This window comes from Pyrgilauda ruficollis, unplaced genomic scaffold (assembly GCF_017590135.1).
Source record: "Pyrgilauda ruficollis isolate IOZ18807 unplaced genomic scaffold, ASM1759013v1 scaffold21, whole genome shotgun sequence".
In the NCBI taxonomy this organism is placed as follows: domain Eukaryota; kingdom Metazoa; phylum Chordata; class Aves; order Passeriformes; family Passeridae; genus Pyrgilauda; species Pyrgilauda ruficollis.
The window spans coordinates 346,234-368,224 of record NW_024520318.1 but is presented as its reverse complement, the minus strand read 5'-3'; the positions used below and the strand labels follow the sequence as shown (position 1 = coordinate 368,224).

General features: G+C 50.1%; 2 protein-coding genes across 3 annotated transcripts; both read left to right on the top strand.

The window, feature by feature from the left end:
• Positions 1 to 1,421: 1,421 nt before the first annotated feature.
• P2RY14 (purinergic receptor P2Y14) lies at positions 1,422 to 10,238 on the top strand. Of its 2 annotated transcripts, none has more exons than XM_041468044.1 (2): positions 1,422 to 1,624; positions 6,819 to 10,238. In XM_041468044.1, the coding sequence occupies exon 2, from the start codon at positions 6,837 to 6,839 to the stop codon at positions 7,848 to 7,850; it is 1,014 nt and encodes a 337-aa protein (XP_041323978.1). In that variant the 5' UTR covers positions 1,422 to 1,624; positions 6,819 to 6,836; the 3' UTR covers positions 7,851 to 10,238. The 2 variants fall into 2 exon arrangements, with proteins under 2 accessions (XP_041323978.1, XP_041323979.1); XM_041468045.1 differs by having other exon boundaries at positions 1,462 to 1,555.
• Positions 10,239 to 15,836: 5,598 nt separating this feature from the next.
• CLRN1 (clarin 1) lies at positions 15,837 to 20,820 on the top strand. Its single transcript, XM_041467908.1, has 3 exons — positions 15,837 to 16,220; positions 19,326 to 19,505; positions 20,420 to 20,820. The coding sequence occupies exons 1-3, from the start codon at positions 15,968 to 15,970 to the stop codon at positions 20,683 to 20,685; spliced, it is 699 nt and encodes a 232-aa protein (XP_041323842.1). The 5' UTR covers positions 15,837 to 15,967; the 3' UTR covers positions 20,686 to 20,820.
• The last annotated feature ends 1,171 nt before the right edge of the window (positions 20,821 to 21,991 follow it).

The following is a 21,991-nucleotide window of genomic DNA, read 5'->3' as shown; positions in this document are numbered from 1 at the left end:
TGTCACTGCAAAAAATGATCTGTGCTGCAACATTTAATCCATCACAGACTGGCATCTTACACTGGAGAGCACTGCACTGCCTCTTCTTTGGGGCTTCCCGTGCTCCTGATCTTAGAGAGCCATGGCTTTTAAACCAAAGCCTCATCTGATTCACTCCTCCCATCCCTGCTTCAGGAAATGACCACAGGGTGCATGGAAAGAGAGGAGAAGCTTGGCTGACTGGTGTCTTCAGGGAGCACCTGAGAAGCCTCGTGCACTGTTGGTTCTGCCTGATCCAAGGGGAAAGTACAAAACTGTCAATGAAGGCAACGCCCAAACCCATCACCCCAAAGCCATGGATAGACCACTACAGCTCTGGGCTTGAGTCTCAGAGTCGAGAGAGGGGCAAGAACACTGGCAAGAATGTGCAGACAATTCTGCCTCTCAAGATACCCCTTACTGAGATAGTCAATGAAATTTGGGGGAAGGAAGGGACTGGAGGCTCAGGGTAACTCACAGTGGCCCCGTGCAAAGCACGTGGCTATGGCAGCAACACGCAGGGAGAAGGCACATGTGTTTCCCGTGCCTTTGGGCCCTTCTTCTACACAGATAAACCCTCACAGAAGCAAAGCCCATGAGGAATTGTGTATTTTCTGTAGGGTTTAGGTGACACACTGTCAAGCAGAGCTCAAGTCCTGCACTAAATGTTTACTTATTCTAAAGTACACAATGTACATATTTCGCAGTTTTTAAATAAACATTTAAACCTCGATTTATCTCCCCAAACCTCAGCTCTCTCTCAGAATATACTCCTTTCCTACATCCACAGAGACAATATTAGCTTTTCTATTAGCATACATTTCCACTAATTCTGTGCTTGATTTGAAAGCCTCTCAGAAAACTTTTGGGAGGAACCAGAAAGGAGGAAGCCAAGCAGGTGTTCAAGCTTAAAAGAAAAGAATAGCACAAGAAGAAGAGAGAGGAAGCAGCCGAGCACCAAAGACCCATCGCGTATGCCCAGGACCCATGTGCAGCCCGAGCAGGCGCACCGAGCAGGCTCCGTTCAGCCCTCCCTGCTCCGCGCCGCGGCTTCGGGGCAGGACGCGTCACAGCAAAGGTCGCAGCCAGCCCTGGGAACAGTTTGGGGAAAGCGAACTCCAGCGCAGCAGCTCAGCCTGTGGCTGCTGTGCCAGCTGCACTTGCGTCTGTCCCAAAGCCGCCCGGCACTGCCCTGCGGCCGGGCCAGCTGCGGGCCGAGAGCCCGGCCACAGCCGGGCAGGGGCACGGCCAGCCCCGCCAGCCGTGCCAGCCCCGCCAGCCGTGCCAGCCGTGCCAGCCCCGCCAGCCGTGCCAGCCCCGCCAGCCGTGCCAGCCGTGCCAGCCCCGCCAGCCCTGCCAGCCGAGCTGATCCCGGCTGATCCATCCCGGTCCCGGAGCGGATCCCCGCCGATCCATCCCCGTTCCGGAGCTGATCCCCGCCGATCCATCCCGGTCCCGGAGCGGATCCCCGCCGATCCCCCGCAGCCGCCAGGGTCCCAGCTCTCGGGGCCGCGCCGCCATCCCGCACCGAGCCCAGGTGAGACGCCGCCTCCGCCACCGCTCCTGTCCCCCGAAAACGCCCTCCAACATCCTCGGGTATTTTTAAGTAAGTGCCACCGCAATTTTACTTTTTAAATTGGAAAATAAGGCGAGCCTCCGCGCGTTCTGCAAACCGCTAACAACTAATAGCACAAACGAGCAGTTTTAACTAACTAACTAACTAACTGACTAACTAACTATCTATCTACAGAAAGCGGTACAGAAACTACTGTTTCAGCCATGAAGCAGACTCCAGCTGTGCCAGCAGACAAAGCACCGGCAGGCAAGGATTCTTCTTGTCTGCCTTAAAAAGACATTTTTCTTAAGCAACTGCTTTTGTTTTATGACTGAGAAAACGCAGCTATATGAAACTCATAGTTTAAGACATCAGAAACTAGAATTTAAAGTAAAATATTTGAATGACAAATTCTACGATTACAATATAATATTAAAGGGGAAAACTTTCTTGACACACATTTTACTACTTTTAAAACCCCAGTTTTAGGAAAATGGAACTAATAATCATTAAAATGTTTCATTGACCCAGGGCTCTGGTTTTAGCTGGGATAGAGTTAATTTTCTCCCAGTAGCTGGTACAGAAATGGGTTTGGGATGAGCACGATGGTTCTCTGATGAACCCTGATGGTTCAGCTGTTGATGAGCAGGGCTTGCACCAAGTCAAGTGCAGCATTTCATGCCGTGCCAGTGCAGAAGGGCATGCCAGGAAAGCTGAGCCACTTGTTTTCCTTGGGGTTTATCTCTCTCCTTGTTATTTTCCTTCATTACAATCTATTAACATTATTATTATTGTTATTATTATTAACTTCTTCTCTACCTGACCTAACATTTTCTCTCACATCCACCACTCCCTAATTCCGATATGACAACTGATGTGAGATAGGACGGATCTCAGTGGAGGAATTTTGAGACTTAATTTTTAAAACTGAGTCTGAATTAGATCTGAAAATTGTGCTGTGTGCAAAGAGCTCAAAGCATTGCCTAAGTTTCATCTGAGTATCAGGTTTTGCACAGATATGTTACAATCTACAATCTTTTAAGGTTAAAAGCGTGCTCAGAATAATGCATACTCTTGTCTAAAAATCAGAACTAAAAAGAGAATGAAAAAATTAGCTGATGAGGAAGACAAAGCAGTTAAATTTCAGATACAAAAGAGCACAGAGGCTGCTGGACAGGAAGAAGAAATGAAACAGTTACTGGTGGTTTTGCCAGACAGAAATGCAATTCTGCCCTTGAGGTGTCCTGACACTGTGCCCAAAGGAGCCCTGGCTGCAGTGGGAAGTACAGAACCTTATCTGCCCGTGCCGTGTCCCTGCTGGCTCTCTCTCCGTGTCCTTCAGAGCCCCAGGAGCTCTGCAGGTGCCAGGAGAACATCGCAGGTGATCTCTCTGGTGCAGCACCTGCAGTCACCCACTGCTGCCTCCCACTGCAGCATCCCGGGTTGGCCTTTGGGATCACAAGTGGGATGTCCTGTTAGCGGGGACAGAGGCAGCCCCCCTGTCCCCCCGTTTCTGACTGCAGCTGCAGACAGAGCACACCCCCAGTGCCACCAGGGCCCCACGTCTGCTCCCAGCCTGTCACAGGCAGCCCGAGGAGAGGCACGGCTTTCTGCATCCTCTGTCCTTGCACAGCACACTCAGGGAGCTGGGGGGCAAGGGCGAGGCACACCGTGGGTTACTGCTGCAGCGGGCACTGCCCCGCTGCCTGGAGCCCTGCCAGGAGTGCCACCTATTCCCTGTGCCATCCTAGTTCATCCCAGTTCCACCACGGCAGGTCCTAATTACAACAGGAGTGCCACCTGTTCCCTGTGCCGTCCTAGTTCATCCCATTTCCACCACGGCAGGTAGCCACCTATTCCTTTTGCCATCCTAGTTCATCCCATTTCCACCACGGCAGGTCCTAACTGCAATGGGAGTGCCACCTGTTCCCTGTGCCATCCTAGTTCATCCCATTTCCACCACGGCAGGTCCTCCCTCACTACCACTGGAATGACACCTATTCCTTCTGCCATCCTAATTCATCCCATTTCCACCACGGCACATCCTAATTACAACAGGAATGCCACCTGTTCCCTCTGCCGTCCTAGTTCATCCCATTTCCACCACAGCACATCCTCCCTCACTGCCTCCTACAACAGGAGTGCCACCTATTCCTTCTGCCATCCTACTTCATCCCATTTCCACCACGGCAGATCCTAATCACAACAGGAATGCCACCTCTTTTTCTTCTGCCGTCCTAATTCCAGCACTCATCCCGTTTTCCTCCACTACGTTCTGTACCAAACAAGAGCAACTACCACCCAACATGCCATTTCCAGAGGCTAAAATATCCCATTATTTTGCATACTTTTATTCTCCTAAGTATTAAAGCCCAGATATCGCCCTGTGAGAAACGTCATAATGAGAACAGTAAATAACAAAATTTTGGTCTCTTGGCAAACTCGCAGCAGTGAAATGCACCAAGAGATCTCCAGTCACTGCGAGCAGTGCCCTCCAGAGGAGAGCAGCAATTCCAGCCGGGAGCCCTGCGTGTCTGCACAGCCCACAGCTGCCAGGCTGGGCTCCTCTGGGGACGCAGCAGGCTCAGAGCAGCCCTGAGCACCCCCAGGCCAACAAGTGTCCCCAGGGCTTTGGGGAGGTTTCCCTCAGCCTGTCGGTGCCCAGCACAGCCCCAGAGCCCTGGCCTCACCCCCTTCTGCCCCACGGGACAGCCACAGCAGCTTTCCCACTGCATTGCACCAGCATGGACAGCACTGCAAGTTCCACCAGCACCAACATTCCTGCCACATTAGAGAGAAAATCTTAAAATAAGGTTCTTCTTTTAGCACACTCAGCACAACTTGCTGCAGTGTGTGCTGTGCTTCTTCCTTCTCCTGCTTCCCCCTAACACCAGAGGTGCCCTCCAGCGTGATCACCCCCCTGATTAACTCCATTTTGCAGTTCAAAAAAGACTTCTGGCAGTAGTGACCACTGTCACCAGTTCCTGACCCAGTAACTGTATTGCACATTTATTAAACAGCTGCATTAGTTTCCATAAATAGCTGAAGGGTGTACTTGGAACAACACAACCTCTGGTAAATTCAGGGTAAATAAATAAATAAAACAACTTATAAATATTATTCTTATGTTCAGTAAAGCAGGATGGACTTTGAAACTTGACAGCCATGTCACAGAAGTCAAGAATTGCCTTAATGCTACTGTGGAAGAGTCACAGGGGACAGCACAAGACTGACCTCAGAAGGGACAGAGCATTTCTAATGGTTTCTGCAGCTTCCCTTTTGTGTGTTGTGCCAAGACAACATGATTTGCACACTGAGAAAGTTCAGAACTTTCTTATAAAATATAACCCAACCAATTTTGGTCATCTGGTGAATCAAGTTTGCTGGTTTTGTACAACTAGCTGACATTATTCACACAGAATCAAGGTACTTTATGCTGGCCCAAGCATTCAAACAAGAGCAGCTGCTTGAGTATGAAAGGCTGTGCACCACCCTTCCCAAATAGCACTAACACCCCCCTGTGTGTGCCCCCCTCCCAAATCCTGGCACTAACACCCCCCTGTGTGTGCCACCCTCCCAAATCCTGGCACTAATGCCCCCCTGTGTGTGCCACCCTCCCAAATGCTGGCACTAACACACCCCTGTGTGTGCCACCCTCCCAAATCCTGGCACTAACACCCCCCTGTGTGTGCCACCCTCCCAAATGCTGGCACTAACACCCCCCTGTGTGTGCCACCCTCCCAAATGCTGGCACTAACACCCCCCTGTGTGTGCCACCCTCCCAAATCCTGGCACTAACACATTCCCTCTGCCTCTCACCAGCAGCCACTGCAGGAGCCACCCTGGGCCCCCAAGTGCAGAGAGTCCTGCTGAGAGCCTGGAAGGAGAAAGTGAACAGGGACACAGCAGAGAGAACAGTTTTTAAATACAGTGTGTTACTATTTAAATAAAAATGCCATTTGCTATTAGTGCCTTTCCGGATGCTTCTGATTTCAGCAGTGTCACCCCAAGCTCTACCCACATAACCTCCCAGCTCTAACACACCTGTTTGTGTGCTAGTTTAATGCCTGCTCTCCAAACCATCTTGTTCTTTTAAAACCCCAGCCAAACAAAAACAAATGCCTTGATGACAAAGAGAGGGCAGCTGCTGCTGTGCAGGACGATGAGCAGGACGAGGTTCAGGGCAGGCTTTGGGTGTGCACAGGGTAACACAGCCACCCACGCTCCTCTCATCCACACAGGGCCCAGAACACACCTGGGCTGGTCAGCCTCACCCCATCTGCAAGAGGTCCAGGAAACAACGCACCAAAGGGAACCATTTTGCCTATTTGAGAAAAAATGTCAATTTCTAGCTATTACAATGTTGCATTCAGGCTCCAACCCACTCCACAGAGACATCAGCTACTGACTCAAAATGGAGATAAAAGGAAATTCTTTATTTTCTAAAAGACACGGTGGGGTTTTTTCCCAGCTCCAAGGCACATATTTTCCAGTTGCCGAGGGTTTCACTTGCCAAATACAGCAGCATTATATTTATATCTACATTTGTTCTGCCCTCCCCACAGAGGATAATCCACCCCCACAAACATTCTGGCAAAGAAAAGCAGACAGCAGATGTGATTCCTTCTTGGAGATTCCTTAAAATGTAAATCTGGCTGACCTGAGAAGCCAGCTCAAGCTCCCACGTTACAAGCTCACACAGAAACACTGCTGTGTGCTGGGCTGCTGGAAGTTTGAAGCAAGCTCTGCCAGCTGCACTTGCAGGGGAGCACGGGGATATATTGCCATGCACTGGGTAACTCCACACTTGACTAACAGGAGTTTTTACAGAGCATTTTGACCAGGAATATTCATATCCCTCGTGTTTCATGGTAAATCAATGTTAAAAACTCATACTGAATGTTTAAAAACCACATTTCATTAACCCTGAGCCACCAGATCGCTGTGGGTCGGTCCCAGCTCACAGCAAAGGGGCAGCCCTGGAAGGCAACGGGTTAAAGCCAGACAGAGCAGCAAATGGATCCTCTGTTCAAAGCAACAACGTGCCTTGGGGCATCACCAGAAAGGGAGATGGCACTGCTCAGACAATTCTCTGCGCTCCCTGCTGGGAGGGCTGAGGGGGAGCGTGGTTGTTTCTGAGGGGCACGCCGAGCTGGTTTGGAAATGGGGGCAGAGAACCCAGAGCAATTAGCAGAAAGCCCAGCACCACCCTGTCCCAACTCGGCACTCTTTTCTCTGCTTCCAGGAATGAAGATACTGCAAGATGCTCAACTCCAGCACCAACTCCTCAGGAAGCACCTGCAGCCACAGCACGGTGGTAACCACGACGGTCATCCCGCTGCTCTACTGCCTCATCTTCCTGGCAGGGCTCTCGCTCAACGCCCTGGCAGCCTGGGTCTTCCTCCACGTCTCCAGCACTAAGAGCTTTATTGTCTATCTCAAGAACATCGCTGTGGCCGATCTCCTCATGAGCCTGACGTTCCCGTTCAAGATCCTGGCGGATTCGGAGCTTGCCCCCGCGGAGCTCAGCCTGTTCGTGTGCAGGTACTCGGCCGTGGTGTTCTACATGAACATGTACATCGGCATCACCTTCTTCGGCCTCATCGGCTTCGACCGCTACTACAAAATCGTGAAGCCTTTGTTCACCTCCTTCGTTCACACCGTCAGCTACAGCAAGGCGGTCTCTGCCGTCATATGGCTCTTGTTAATGATTGTGTCGTTTCCAAATATGATTTTAACTAATGAAATCGCTAACGACAGTTACTCCAAAAAATGTATCGGTCTTAAAAGCGAGCTCGGCAGACAGTGGCACAAAGCAACGACTTATATTTGCACCGGGATTTTCTGGATTGTTTTTTTTCTGCTAATTGTGTTTTACACTTCTATATCCAAAAAAATATTCAGCTCTTACAAAAAATTCCGGAGGAGCTCGGACATGGCCAAGAGAAAAACCAGCCGGAACATATTCACCATCATGTTTGTGTTTGTCGTTTGCTTTGTGCCCTACCACCTCTGCAGGACCCCTTACACCTTGAGCCAGACCAGCTCCCAGTTCACCTGCCAGTCCCAAAAATCGCTGTACTATGCCAAGGAGTTCACTCTGGTGCTGTCTGCAGCAAATGTCTGCCTTGACCCCATTATTTATTTTTTCCTCTGCCTCCCCTTTAGAGAAAAGCTGTATCAAAAACTGCACCTCAAGCTGAAAGCTTCAAGTGAGGTGGAAATTTCTAAATCCAGAAGATCAAATACGCTTGGGGAGAGTATAAACATAGTGTAGGTTTGTGTCTCCACAATAATGCACATTTCAGGAAGTTATTCATGAACACAAATGTCCCAAAGAAACAGAGCACACGACAACCAGCAACAAGCAGGAGAGGGGCTCAGCAAAACACCAGGTGCTGCTTTTCTGCCTAAACCCAGTACTGCCTGTGCCAATATATGCACTACGTGCTGTGCCAGCCGATGCCCTGGGTGCCTTAGGGTGTGGCACGACCCATCTGGATCCCAAAATCACAGAGGAGTGCCTGGAACAGCACATTCTGGAGCTCCAGGCCGTGGGTCTCTGACAGCACCGTCCAACAAAACCACACCAGCCTGGCTCCTGGATCCATGAACAGAAACATGCCCACACCAAACTAGCAACTCCCTCCCTGCTGCTGCTGCAGAAGGAGGCAACAGCACCACAGAGACATCTGGGAGCACACAAGTGCAGCTGTGTAAGAGCTCTGGTACATTTAAATCCAGAAAGAGTGGTTTGCTGGTTTTCCCGTATTTTTACACAGCAGTAAAGCATTTCTGCCTCTACCAAGATTACAGCTGAAAGCCACTGACCTGCACTATGCAAATATAATCTCTTTTATAACTTTATTTTTCAGATCAGCTTTTTCTTCTGATTGATTTTATTATTGTACAGGAAAAACATAGCAGGGCCTAAAGCATCAATTAAAGCTTTCAGAGAGTGGCCCTGGAGCTGAATGTCTTCATGTTACTTAACAGAGAAGCTACAGAAACAGAAATAACAAGTCCCTCACCTTTCTGCCACTGCTTTTTGTTTTAGTCCAAACAGACCTCAGGGTGAAAAATGTTTAAACATTTGGTCCTTGCACCTTCTCTAAGGCTGTGGGTAACTTCTCTTGGTCTGAGACCACAGGTCAGCAGGATTCTACCACTCTGCAGGATTGTACTCCAGCTGAAGGTCTGGACACCTCCACTGGGTTCACACACAGCCTTGGAGCAATTTCAGCTCCATGTGTTCCCCAGCCTGATCCCAGTGAGCACCAGTGCCCACGCCTGGGGCAGCCTGGGTGTCCCTGAGGCTCTGGAAGCTGGGGGTCACCACCCTGAGCCTGCCCACAGGGACTGCAGGGGAAGGCTGTGTTCTGGTTGTGTTTGTTAAAGAAAATACATAAAAGATATTTATGTGGTTCTTTCAGAGCTCCCTGGCTCTGTCAAACTGAGGCTCTGCAGGCTCTGCCCTCCAAGCAAGGGAACCAGCCTGCTGGGAAGGGAATCCAGTGCTTTGTGGGAGATCTTTTGTCATTTATGGCAAAAGCATTCAGATCCCTACATGGCAGGGCTTGGTACTTGCCTACCTAAAGGTACATAATTGCAGCTGTGAAAGGTCACTGGCACAGACAGATGGAAACACTTCCACAATATACGTTTGAATAACTTTATAATTGCTTTGCAAGCTTTGAAAAAGTTATTTATATTGTGCCACTGTTTCACACCTCACCAGATTACTGGTATTAGAACAAGAATCCACATGCAGGCACCAGGGGAACAGATGCTGATCAAAACCTGTGCTCCAAAGGGATGCCACATTTCCAGCTTTTTGTTCGTGTTGAGAATATCCTCCTCCAAGAGCAACCCTAGTCAGGAAATGGTTCCATGCCCCTGATCCTGCTGCAGTCCCACCCTGTGGGTGACAAGTCCCAGGGAACACCAGTGTCAAACCAAGCCTCTGATCCAGCTCCTCAGCCTCCTCCTTACTTTGCTGGGTGAGCTGAGGCCATTTCCTTTTCAGCACTGGGCAAATGAATCCTTTCACATCTTTCCCAGCTCATCAGGCTGGGCTCAGACAGCCCAAGCCAGCTCCTCACACACTCAGGGAGCTGCTCTCATTGCAAGATCTGCTCTCTTCCCACAACACTTCTGCAGGAAGAGCAGACCATTACTCAGGAAAGGTTTACCAAACCACCACTTTGTCTTTTTAGACCTGGAGAAGTTCCCTGATCTGTAAACTGACAGAAAGGGAGAGAGTGACTGGCAGAGACACACAGCCAGAAACAACTGCCAGTGCTGCAGTTTGGGCTTAAGAAACAGCCCTACAAGTACAGGAAGATCAGCTTTGCATGGGCAGAACTCTACAAAATGAGTCGATGTTTGCTCACAACTGGACATAGGATCATTCCTGATTATTAAACTTTGCAAACATTTTGACAAATATGGTCTGAACTTTCAGCTCATGACTAAACCTAGAACCAGACATTCTTCATCTGCTCCTCCACAAAGCTCTGGTGCAGGGTTTGTAAATTCCTGTGGATTCTCAATTACAACCAAGGGCCACCAGTTGGAGTTTCAGTATTGCTGTCAGTACCTCACCCCAGCACGGTGTCAGATCTTTTCTCATGGCTTCCCAAACCAGCCAAACAAAAAATAAAGATTTCCCTGACCTCCTTAATGTGTCATCTTTATTTTTAATAGCCCTTGGAAAATATCCAAAGATTTAGAATGTTCATTGCAATCAGCAGAACCCCTAGGTGTCTTCAGATTTTCCAGCTAAGCTGTAACTCTAAAACAAACACCATGAGACTCCCTAGAATTTCATGCAGGAGCATTGGAACAAAACAGCTCCATTGCAAAGTCCTGATTTCAGATGGATTTTAAATGTGAGATCCGTGTGGGGAAGGGGGGAAGCAGAGTTCCAGACTTACAAAAACAAAAGCAAAGGAGCTGATGCCCAGCAGTTACAGCCCCCCACTCGCCTCTCCCCAGAACAGGAAGGAGAGGGCTCTGGGCTGTTCCGTGAGCACTTATTTCTTTCTGTCCCTGCTCTTCTGGGTAATTTCCACGTGGTTCAGCCGTTTGAAGGCTGAGTTTAACTGCGTCAGTCAGCCCCTCTGGAGGCAGCCCGGGCAGGAGGGGACACAGAGCCACTCGGGGACATCAGACCTCTGCAGAGCGCCCAGAGCACCCCGGGCCACCAGGACAGGTGGGTGCCTTCAGTGTGTCTGCTACAGCCTGGTTAGACCTGCATGGACAGCCCAAACCCAGCTGCCAGATGTTCCAGAGGTGGGGCTCAGCTTTTGGGCAAGCCCTGGCTGTGGCAGAGCCCAGTGCACGGGGCACAGCCCCGGGCTGGGTGTGCTGGGTACCCTGCCCACGAGGCAGGGACGGGGACAAGCCGGGCTGCCCCGTGCCAGGAGCTCAGCCCGGGGAGCCAGCTCCAGCAGCACTGCCTGCCCTCACCCGGACCCTCTCAGCCCTTCCCAGGACCAGGGACACCTGCACAGGACCAGGCTGCTTTCTCCAGCATCCTAAACCACTGGAGTACCTGCAATCATTTCGCTTCACAAACTGTGCAAATCTGGATACAATTTTTTCTACTTGCAACATTTACTGACTTGTTTGCCTGTGCTCTTTCTGCTTGGTAAAAGCATCTTCTTGTTTGAGGTGGGTTGATCCTTTGCTCTAAGTCATAAAAACTCCCTTCTAACTCACATACCCTTTGGTTATCCAGTAAGACTAGCTCAGCAATTCTTTTCTTCTATATCAAAATTTGCTTCCATCTCTATTCCTTCCTCAGCTTCTACATTCAAAAATCTTTCTGTCAAGCATCCATATCTGTGAGACTTTCTTGTCAAACTTTTATCCTTCCCAGCAATCAACCTCTCAGAATAATCAGGCTCTGGGTTTGTCTCATCTGGGGTCTGGCACTGCAGCTGGTCCAGCCTGGAAGAGCACAGAGCCCCAGAGAGCAGCAGCAGGTCACAGGGAAAAGCAGGCTAGAAGCTGTGTGCTCCTCTTAAGGTCACTATCAGTTACTTGAGCCACAGAATAAGTTTTTTCATTCCAGAGAGATTTTGTACTTTAACTCCTTTAGATGAGCAGGAACCTGGTGTTGGATTCGCTAGAACAGTTAAGGATGAAAACACCCAGACAGGTAAATAAGCAATTTGAGCAACCAAAGCAATGCTAATTGCATTATTAAAACTGTTACAAGACTGCTCAGAACATGCTCTATTTTCTCAGTGCTTGGGGAAACAGACTGATTCTGCAGATATTATTTTGCTCATCTTGTCTCTCTTTGCTGTCCCAACACAGTCAGATTTGGGTCTCTCACAAATGTAGTTACAAATGTTAAATGGAAGCTCTGTGACTCCCAGACCCATCAGAGCTCCTTTCCCACAGTGGGGTGGGGAGTTTTGTTTGTCTATTTCCAGAAAAGTGATCTCAGAAAGACAAATATCAACTCTCTGCATTTGTCACAAGCCCCATTCGTGAGAACCACATTCAAAACTGGAATTTTTCACTCTAAAGTGAAAAACATCTGTAGACATCATAAGAATTCAGATGGACTTCAAAGACAACAGCAGAAAGAAGACTAAACACAAGTGCAGAGCCCTAAGCCTTGAAGGCAGAGACCTAAGTGCAAAAATATCCATGGAGTTCCAGGATTCTACATAGTGATTTCAAGAAATTCAACATCAGTCCTTAAAAAAAAAAAAAAATCGATCACTTCCTTCTGTCACATCACATTCACTGCTGCACACTGGCCAGAAAATCCTGCCACCAAGCTGCATGACCAGGTTCCCCCCACTGCTGAGGGGCATTTTAAGCTGTACTTAACCAGGCTGTATTTTGCTACACAGGAGACTGACAAGTTCAAGAGTTTCACCAACCATTCTAAACGTCTTCAAATGGATTAAAGAGGTGAAAAAGCCACTCATTCTCAGTTCCCTTCCATGGTGGCACCTGTGACAGACTATGACAGATAATAAAATACATGTAGTTCAAATGTTACGTGAAATTTGAGTGGGTTTAAGCCCTAGGAAAGTGACAGGTGAGCTCGCAGAGGAGCTGTTACAGACATGAGAAAGTCACTACAGATCACCCTTCCGAGGACTCTGTTTCTGCCCAGATCAGCTCCTGCCCTCACAGGGACTCCTTCCCCAACTGGGGCTGCAGATGTGCTACAGGTGTTCCAAGTCTGGACTGGTGTAATAAAATTTATTCCAACTGAAATTGACAGTAGCAATACAGACTGTCTACTGGATTTACACCTTGACAATAATCACCACTGTGCAAATCATTCTGGAGCTCTGCACAAGAGATGATTTGAGTCAAGGAAATGTCACATGGAAAATACTTCTGCGTGGCCAGAAATAAGGTTAGTAGTTCTCTGCAATCCCATCTAAAAAGAAAGTGAATTTACTGCTTTATGACACAGAATAGATTTCTAGATTTTGAGTCCTCCTACTCAGGCAAATCTCCTGAGGAACCCACACAAGTCAGAGAGAACCAGAAATGAGAGGTCCTTCCATTGCTCGGTGCACATGGCCACATCCAGCAGGCAGCAACCCTGTCGTGTATTCATTGTGATGTTACACCTTTATGGGCCATCAGACCTTCCCACCAAAACAACTCAACACTGCTGACATTCTTTGAACTTCATGAGCAAGGAGCTGAGCCTCTGTCAGCTGCACAAAGTGCTGGGTTTGGGCTGCATGCAGCCTGCTGGGAGCCCCTTGCCTGCAAGGAAACCTAAAGAGCCAGCTGGGACAGAACCACAGAGTCATGCAGGTTGGAAAGGGCTTCTAAGATCGTCCCCTCAAACCATTAAGACAGCACTGCCAAGCCCACCACTAAAACACGTGTGATCCATGATAAAGGCTCAAACCAAGATACTAAAACTGGAAAAACAGACAGGAAACAAAAACATGCTTCAGTTGGGCTTACATCAAAACACAGGCAGCGGACAGCTGTCCTTCAAAGAGCATTTTTAACAACAATAACAATGTCAGCAGGCAGATGTCCTAGCTGTGGACATCCTATTTATAACAAAACAAAAATCCTTACGGGCTTACACGAGCTGCCGGCTGAAAACAGTGTACAGCCTCGTGACTTACAGCCGCTTCTGCCAGGGAAAAGCAGAAGTTTACCAAGGGGAAGGAAACAGCAGACAAAAAGAAGACAAACAGCACCGCGCGTGGTGACATCGCTGCAGCGCGGGGAGCGGCCGGCATGCAGCGGCGCTGGGCGGGTGGGCAGCCTGCCGGGGCTCGGGACCCTGCCCGGGGCTCCGGGACCCTGCCCGGGGCTCCGGGACCCTGCCCGGGGCTCGGGGCTCGGGACCCTGCCCGGGGCTAGGGACCCTGCCCGGGGCTCGGGGCTCGGCACCCTGCCCGGGGCTCGGGGCTCGGGACCCTGCCCGGGGCTAGGGGCTCCGGGACCCTGCCCGGGGCTCGGCAGTGCCCTCCCCTCACCCCCGGGCCAGGGCAGGGCAGGGCAGGCAGGTGCTCACCACAGCCTGCCCAGCAGGTGACACCTGAACCTGCACTGGTGAGGTGGATGTGTGGGTTCCCTGACCACGGCAGGAGGACGGAACTGGACGATATTTAAGGTCCCTTCCAACCCAAACCATTCCCCTTGGCTTTGGAAGTTCAAATGTCAAAATGCACAGGCACCATCCATCAAGCACTCTGCACCAGTTTCAAAAGTTGAGCTTGAGCCAAGCAAGAACTGAGTCTTGAAAATTCCAGAGGTGGTTAAGAAGCTGCACATAATTTGGCAGTTTAATTTCTTCTCAGCTCCAGATCTGGTAAGGTAAAGTTAAAACTTTCAAAGCTCAGTTTTCTCTCAGAAAGAAGTCAGCACCTTCTCTGCTTCTGCTCTCGCTCAAATCTTCTGTGCCTGCTGTGCAAACACAGGCACGCTGCTTCCACGTCCAACAATTCCCACTCAGCATTCATTGTACCTCACAGTACAATGTGGTGCCATTCGAAGATTTCCTGCAAATCAGATGGACACACCTGCATAAAAATGTCTGGTGCCCTGAGCTGGGGAGCGCAGCTCTAAGGGGCCAAAGCAGCGTGTTTCAAAGTGACCCAACCTCAGCTCACAAAGCACCACTGGACAAACAATGGCAGAAAACCCGAATTAAGAACAGAGCAATGACTTTCGGAAGTTTCCCTACCAACACTGCCTTTTGAAACACAAAGAGAGAACATGACTACAATTATATCTGGAAGTCACAAGAACTTTGGAACACAGACAGAGAGAAGGAAAAAAGATACAAATGCATGTGCAACAGTACAAAACCACAAAATTTGGCTCCAAAAGCAAATAAAGACAAAAAGCCAGCACCCAAAAGATATAGCATATCACACCCCACCTGCTGAAAACCACAGCACATCCGTGTGCCAAAGTCCTGATGTCATCCAGGCATTGGGGTTAAGAACTTTCAGAAATTTCCCCTGCCTGCTGTGACAGCTCTCCTTCCTCAGTTTCTCTCTGATTACCATAAAAGTGTATTGGGAACACAAAGACAACCCTGTCAAGTATTTCACTCCAGCCCACCTGCTCTGAGCTCCACATAATGCCTTGCTGGCACATCTATCTGCCTGGAAATGCTCCCAGACGTGCCATCCCTCAGCACTACATTCTGCTTGTTTCTGCAAAGCCCCTGAAGCCCCGATTGATGGAGCAGGTCTGTGCAGAGGGTCCTGAGCTGCGACCATCCCTGGCTGTGTGCACAGACACTGACAAAACACGGGCAGAGTCACAAAACAGATCCACTTATACTTTCCACTTTCAAATTTTACTCCAACAGTGTATTTTTAAAGTCAGATATTTCTTCTTTTCTCCAAACACCTTCTAATGAAATTCAAGGAGTTTGATGTTACAGAGCAGATAATCAGATAGATCAGTCAAGCTCGTCGTCTGAACCCCCAACTCATCCACTCCCCGGGGGCTGGTACGAGCAGAGCACTCATCAAATTACAGAGATCTGTCATCCTAAACCCTCGCTATCAAGTGACAGGGGATGCACTGAAACATCTGCAAAGCTGTACGGAAGGACACAGGGAAGAAGAGCCTTTACAGCACCCTCCAGCCTTTACAGCACCCTCCAGCCTTTACAGCACCCTCCGGACGGGGCTGGCCGGGAGCCGGGGCTCTCGGACGGGGCTGGCCGGAGCCGGGGCTCTCGGACGGGGCTGGCCGCTGCCGGGGCTCTCGGACGGGGCTGGCCGCTGCCGGGGCTCTCGGTAGGGGCTGACCGGCCCCGGGGCTCTCGGACGGGGCTGGCCGGCCCCGGGGCTCTCGGCCCCGGCTGCTGCGGCGCTCGGAGCTGGCACGCCCCGCGGAGCCGTGTCCCAGCCCCGGTGCAGCATGCCGGCGCAGCAGAAGAAGCTGCTGTTCTGCACAGCCGGCGTGCTGAGCCTGGCCTGCGCGCTGGGCGCGGCGGCGGCCGTGGGCAGCCAGCTCTGGGTGAGGGGCACGACCCTGTGCAGCACCGGAGCGCTGCTCGTCAACGCCAGCGGCCCCGAGCTGCACAAGTTCATCGGCCACATCCAGTACGGGCTCTTCTCCGGGCAGCGAGTGCGGCAGTGCGGGCTCGGGGGCAGACCCCTGCAGTTCTCATGTGAGTACCCACGGCGTTCGAGCTGGCCGAGCCGCGCCCCGCAGCGTGCGCTGATCTCCAGGGTCAGTTACTGATTTTATGATACCGATACAGCCTGGCTAATGTTTCAAGAATCTATTACTGCAGTCACGCAGATAGCCACATCCCAAGAGATTTATACTGTTTCTTTTAAAAGAACATTTGGGGGGTTTCATTAATCTCTGTTTTCTTCCTCTGTGTGCCAGCATTACAACTTTACCTCCGTGCTGTCAAGAGCCTCAGGAAAGAGCAGGGGCACCGGCTGCTGTTGAGAAACAAAGCAGCCCAAAAGTTTGCAATCTGTGGCACTAATTGGAAGAAGGACCGGGGGAGGCTGTCTGGGGGATGCTGGCTGACTTGGTACCTGACACACAGAGTGTCAAAGTATTAGTAATGGCTTCACTTTACATTCATAATCTATTAATCTTCAAGGATAAGAAGATCGATAAAAAAATTATGAAGTGAGACACAATTGTATCCAGCAGCAGGCAGAACAGGCAGTAAAAGCCAGTTGCTGTGTGTACAATCCTATTAATCTTCAAGGATAAGAAGATCAATAAAAAATTATGAAGTGGGACACAGTTGCATCCAGCAGCAGGCAGAACAGGCAGTAAAAGCCAGTTGCTGTGTGTACAATAACTGCAGCACACAGATCGCAATTATTCTGCAGCACACAGATCGCAATTATTCTGCTACAACAGCACATGCAAAGGCCAGTTGCTGTGTGTACAATACCTCCCCTGATCACAATTATTCTGCAGCACACAGATCACAATTATTCTGCTACAACAGCACATGCAAATTGCTCACACCTGTGATTTAATACAAGACTAGGTTGCCAGACTAGGTACCAGAAATTATTTACTATGTAACATTTTCCAAAAGTAGTAAACCAAGCTAATTTGATATGGTATCAGTATTTGCTCTCTCTAAATTCCATCACTAGTCTTTTTGTACTGCTGAAGTTCCCTGCTGTTGCTTGGTGTGCCATCCCAGTGTGCAGTTATTGCACTGTGGCCGTATTTTCAGAGGGGTCTGTGCAATCCAAGGATTTGGGTTGTGCTGTAGGTGACACTTATGACCCAGGGCTGGCCCAGCTGCCAGCAGCTCTGGGACTGACGCTCAGGTTCAGTCAGTGACAGCTCTGAGGGGTCAGGAGCATTCACCTCAGAGAGAACTGAGGACAACCTGCTGATCCTGTTCCCTGGGGCTGCAGCAGCCCCCTCCCATCACCTCGGTACCCTGGAAGCTCACCAGCAGCATTCCAGAAAGTAGGATCAACTTATAAAATACACAGCCACAGCTTAACGCACTCGCTGCACTGCAGCACGTCTGAGGAGAACAGACACAGAAAATAGGCTAAATGATTTAGTTCTGTGCTTGTTCCCATTAAGTGCTCCCCTCTGACCACTGTATCTCTTTTAATTATAATAGGAATTTGCTCTGCCAGCAAACCCAGTTCAGCTGGGGAAAACTTCTGCTCCATTTGTTCCCACTCATTCCCATCAGTTTCTAGGTCAGTGGTTCATTTTCTAAAGGTCTCTGCCATGCACAGCAGACATGGGTTCATTCAGGACCATGAAGGAATGTTTAACTTTCAAGACAACATTGCTTCTGGAATTAATTTTTCCTGATACATCACATATAAAATGTTAATGACAGAACCAGCTATAGAGGCAGGTGCCCAGGGGAAGATTCAATACCACACCATAACTTGTCTTCTTAAAACAAACCATACAAAATTGTATTATTAAACACTCAGTTTTGCATGTTTTCCCAAAGTATCAGACAGTGCCACAGGAGCTAATGCTATTCCTTGTAGGAATCCTGCAGAGGGAAGCACTGGAAGGGCTCGAGGTCTCCCTGGAGCCTTCCCTTCCTCAGGCTGTTGTTTTGGTGTTGGGCGCCCCAGGGCTGGGGGCAGCCCTGCAGATGGAGCCCCCCCTGAGCAGGGCTGGGGCAGAGTCCCCCCTGCCCTGCTGCTCACGCTGCCCGGGGCAGGGCAGGCTCTGCGTGCCAGAGCACCAGGAGCTTCTCACCCTGCAGCCCCCGTCCTTGTCCTCGGGCAGCCGCAGCATTCCCCACAGCCCCAGTCTGTGCTGGGATTGCCCTGGCCCACACGCAGCACCTTGCACTTGGCCTGCTTGAACTTCATGGGTTCTGCAGATATTTGTTTCATTAATTTCCCTCTCATTTAGTCAGGGAGATAAATGGACTTGGTACCCCATTTCCTGCTGCCCTGTGCTCCTGCATGGAGCTGCAGAGCAGTTTGCTGGTGCAGACTTTACACGGAGGAGTAATTGATGTGAGGCTGCTTTACTCTCCACACATTAAACCACAGCAAAGCAGCATCAGGCGTTCTTACCTCACTTTAGTCATGCCCCCAGAAAGCAGGAGCAGTGAAGTGTATTTCACAGCTCCTTCCAGGACACCTCCTATTTGCCAAACAAACAGGAATTTTTAAAAACCATTCTCTTGCTCTCTGAATGTCTATCTCTGTGTCCTAGACAAACAGGACCACAATTTGTAACACTAGCTTAAAAGCTGCATAAAAATATTTAGAATAAATTATTCCTGAATTTGCGCAACCACAATCACAGCATAACTTCCTTTCCCACGTTACAACCCTTTGTGGGACCTCATGAACATGAATGAAAAAAAGTTTCCTCTCCCCAGAGAGGAGGGATGGCTAAGCCTTCAGCCAAGGGAGATCAGCCCCATAACACTGGCACTGGAAGAGACCTGGGTGACACCTTGTGCCAGACCTGCCCCTCAAATACAGCTTCCTGGCTTGCCCCAGAAGATGCTGTTCACAATAGGAGCAAATAACACCCTCAGGAAGGGGAGGAGAGGCTTTCCCTGGAGCTAGCCTCTCTCTCTCCTGGCCAGCCTATGCTTTTGAGTTTCACAGAATTTTTCTGCCTCTAAACAGCCACGAAAAGCCATTTCTAGTGAATTATTTCATCTGGTTGCATTTAGAAAAGCAGGACCCAAAACATCACTACGAATGAGCAGGAACCCCCAGCCTGACATCAGAGACAGCCTTGCTTAATGTGTATAATAATGTTGTGTTTGTTTTGTTTTCAGTTTTTCCAGATTTGCTCAGAATCATCCCTGCAAGTATCCACGTCAGTGTCATTGTCTTCTGCACAGTGCTGATTGTCTTTGCCCTGGTGGGCGCAGGGTTCTTCATGTTCAATGCCTTTGGCAGCCCCTACGAGACGCTGCACGGCCCCGTGGGGCTGTACCTGTGGAGCTTCATCTCCTGTGAGTACCCAGGCTGGGCTGAGGCTGGCACTGCTCAGCATCACCCACTCCTCAGCAGGGGACAGCGGGTTAAACTGTGGCTGCATTGGCTCTAAATTGGCAAAAGCAAACCAGGAGGAAGGTGGGTGGCTCTGCCACATGAAAACATGTGTCTTCCAAATTGAAATTGAGAGAGAAAGTGGGGAAATCCCTCGGAGGGGGGTGGCAGGATGGGAATGGGGAAGCAGATGCAGGAAGTCATGGCAGAAGGGCCCCAGAGTGGGGTGGCATCACTGGCACCCCATACACAGTCAGAACCAGGAGCCATCCCAGGGGAGGAAAAGGGGGGGAAACAACCAAAATATGCCAGTGAAGCAGCTGGTTTCACAACAGGAGGGTTCCAGGCAAGGTCAGCACACCGAGCAGCACAGCCTTGCCAAGGACAGGAGAGCTGAGCAGCCAGAGGCTGGCAGCAGCTCGTGGTCTCCAAGAACCACTGCCATGCAGGGATAACAGCCACACACCTGCTCCCTGGGCTGCTGGCCTGGCTGACAGCAGATTTACCCTGACTTCACAAGGTGTTACACATTACAACCATAATTTAACAGAGGACTTCAGAACATGTTTGTGTTCAGGCACGCAGAGAGCTCCATTATGCCCAATGGGACAATGAGCAACTTAAAGCTGGACATGAGCACAGATACTTCACTAGCTCAGGGCACTAAAGCAGCCATGATAAATATTCCTGCTCCTGAGCCAAATTCAATTAGAAAAGCTTACCCATTTCAACAGCCCTTGGCTTGGATTTCATAAATAATCCCTGTTGAAGCTATGGGGCCATACAAACACTCTCCCTGTGGTATTTGGCTGCATACACATCATGCAGCACGGCTGAGGGATTGCTGAGGTGATGAGCATCTCCCCCTCCCTTTCAGGTTCCTGTGGTTGCCTCATCATGATTCTCTTCTCCTCAGAGGTGAAGATCCACCACCTTTCAGAGAAAATTGCTAATTTCAAAGAGGGAACTTTTACATTCAAGACTCACAGTGAGCAGTTTGCAAATTCCTTCTGGACCATCCTGGTTTGCTCCCTGGTGCACTTCCTCAATGCCCTGCTAATCCGATTTGCTGGATTTGAATTTCCCTTTTCAAAATCAAAAGATTCAGAAACAACCACAGGAGCAGTTGACTTGATGTATTAAAATGATGGGATTTAAGAACATTTCAAGCAGAGAAATTTGTCACTATTACATCAACAACCACCAGATGTACCAACTTGTGAATGATTGCTCTAGGGAAGGTAAAAAAAGGGAAGTTTCAAATAAGTGTTAATATGGTGTAAGCAGTGAACAAAAGATAATGTGCTGTATGGTAATGTCTGGATGGAAAAGCCCTCTTTCTTGGAGTAAGGTCTTAAGACCTTTTTTTTCTGCAAACTGTTTAAAAAGTGGCTGGTGTGAAGAAAAACAGGAATCTCAGTAGCATTGCACTGAATCTGGAAAGCCCAATCAATGGGCTGCAGGAGAAGCACGCAGTCACCAGCAGCAGCTCTGCCCTTCAGCCCTGGTGAAGGCAAGGATGCAGCCTGACCACGTCAGAGCAGCAGGGCCCAAGGACACCCAGCAAGGGACAGGACAGCGCCCAGGCCCTGCCCCAGCACCCTCAGACTCCAGCTCAGAGGGCACAGCCCAACCACCTGCACTTTGATCTGGCTTCACATGCATGGCAACAGCATCATTTCTCTCCATGAAACTCTCTGGGTTTTTTCCTTTTAACAAACCAAACTCTGCTCCAAACTCAAAGTCCTGGGAGCCCTCGTTTCCCCAGCAGTTGCTGCAGCTTGGTACAAAGCTGACACAGCACAGCAGACGCAGGGGAGATGCCCCATGCTCCTGCTTGCCTGAGGGAGGCAGCCAGGCTTGGCAGAGCTGAACAAACCCTCTGCAGCTCACCAGGAAAAGGGCATTTCCCAGGGCAGAGCCACGGGAGTGAGCCCAGGTACCTCCACCTTCCACTGCCCCTCCAGAGAACAGCCCTGCAAGTTTTCATCAAACAATACCAACAAACCCCGTCAGAACCCCGGTGAAGGGCAGCAATAACACAGCAGACAGGCTCCCGTGCAGGCTGCAGCTCAGCAGGGGCTGAGGAACAAACACAGGGAAGCCAGAGCAGATGGACACATCAGCCCTCATCCCTGGACATCCCCAAGTCAGCTAAAGCAAGAGACGCTTCCCCAGGCAGAGCATCATACACCAAACTCTGCCTCTGTGGGGTTACCTGGGCGCCTTGGAGATGCGCAGCTCCTCACAGGACACAGCAGCAGCCCTCAGAAGAAACAGAGGCAGAGAGCCCCTGCCCCATTTATCCGCAGGGGCTGTGCCCAGCTGTGGGTGAGGAGCAATCCCTGCCAGCTGGAGTGAGAGCAGTCCCAGCCAGCACCCACCCAGTGCCCAGCCACAGAGCAGACACAGGTACCAGAGCCCTCTGCGCCTCAGGACCTACCAGCCC

Bases quoted from the DNA above. Each gene is read 5' to 3' on its own strand.
- P2RY14 (XM_041468044.1), top strand. From the start codon at position 6,837: ATGCTCAACTCCAGCACCAACTCCTCAGGAAGCACCTGCAGCCACAGC.
- CLRN1 (XM_041467908.1), top strand. From the start codon at position 15,968: ATGCCGGCGCAGCAGAAGAAGCTGCTGTTCTGCACAGCCGGCGTGCTG. The intron at 16,221-19,325 runs GTGAGTACCCAC...TTTTGTTTTCAG, and splicing joins CAGACCCCTGCAGTTCTCAT to TTTTTCCAGATTTGCTCAGA. The intron at 19,506-20,419 runs GTGAGTACCCAG...CCTCCCTTTCAG, and splicing joins CCTGTGGAGCTTCATCTCCT to GTTCCTGTGGTTGCCTCATC.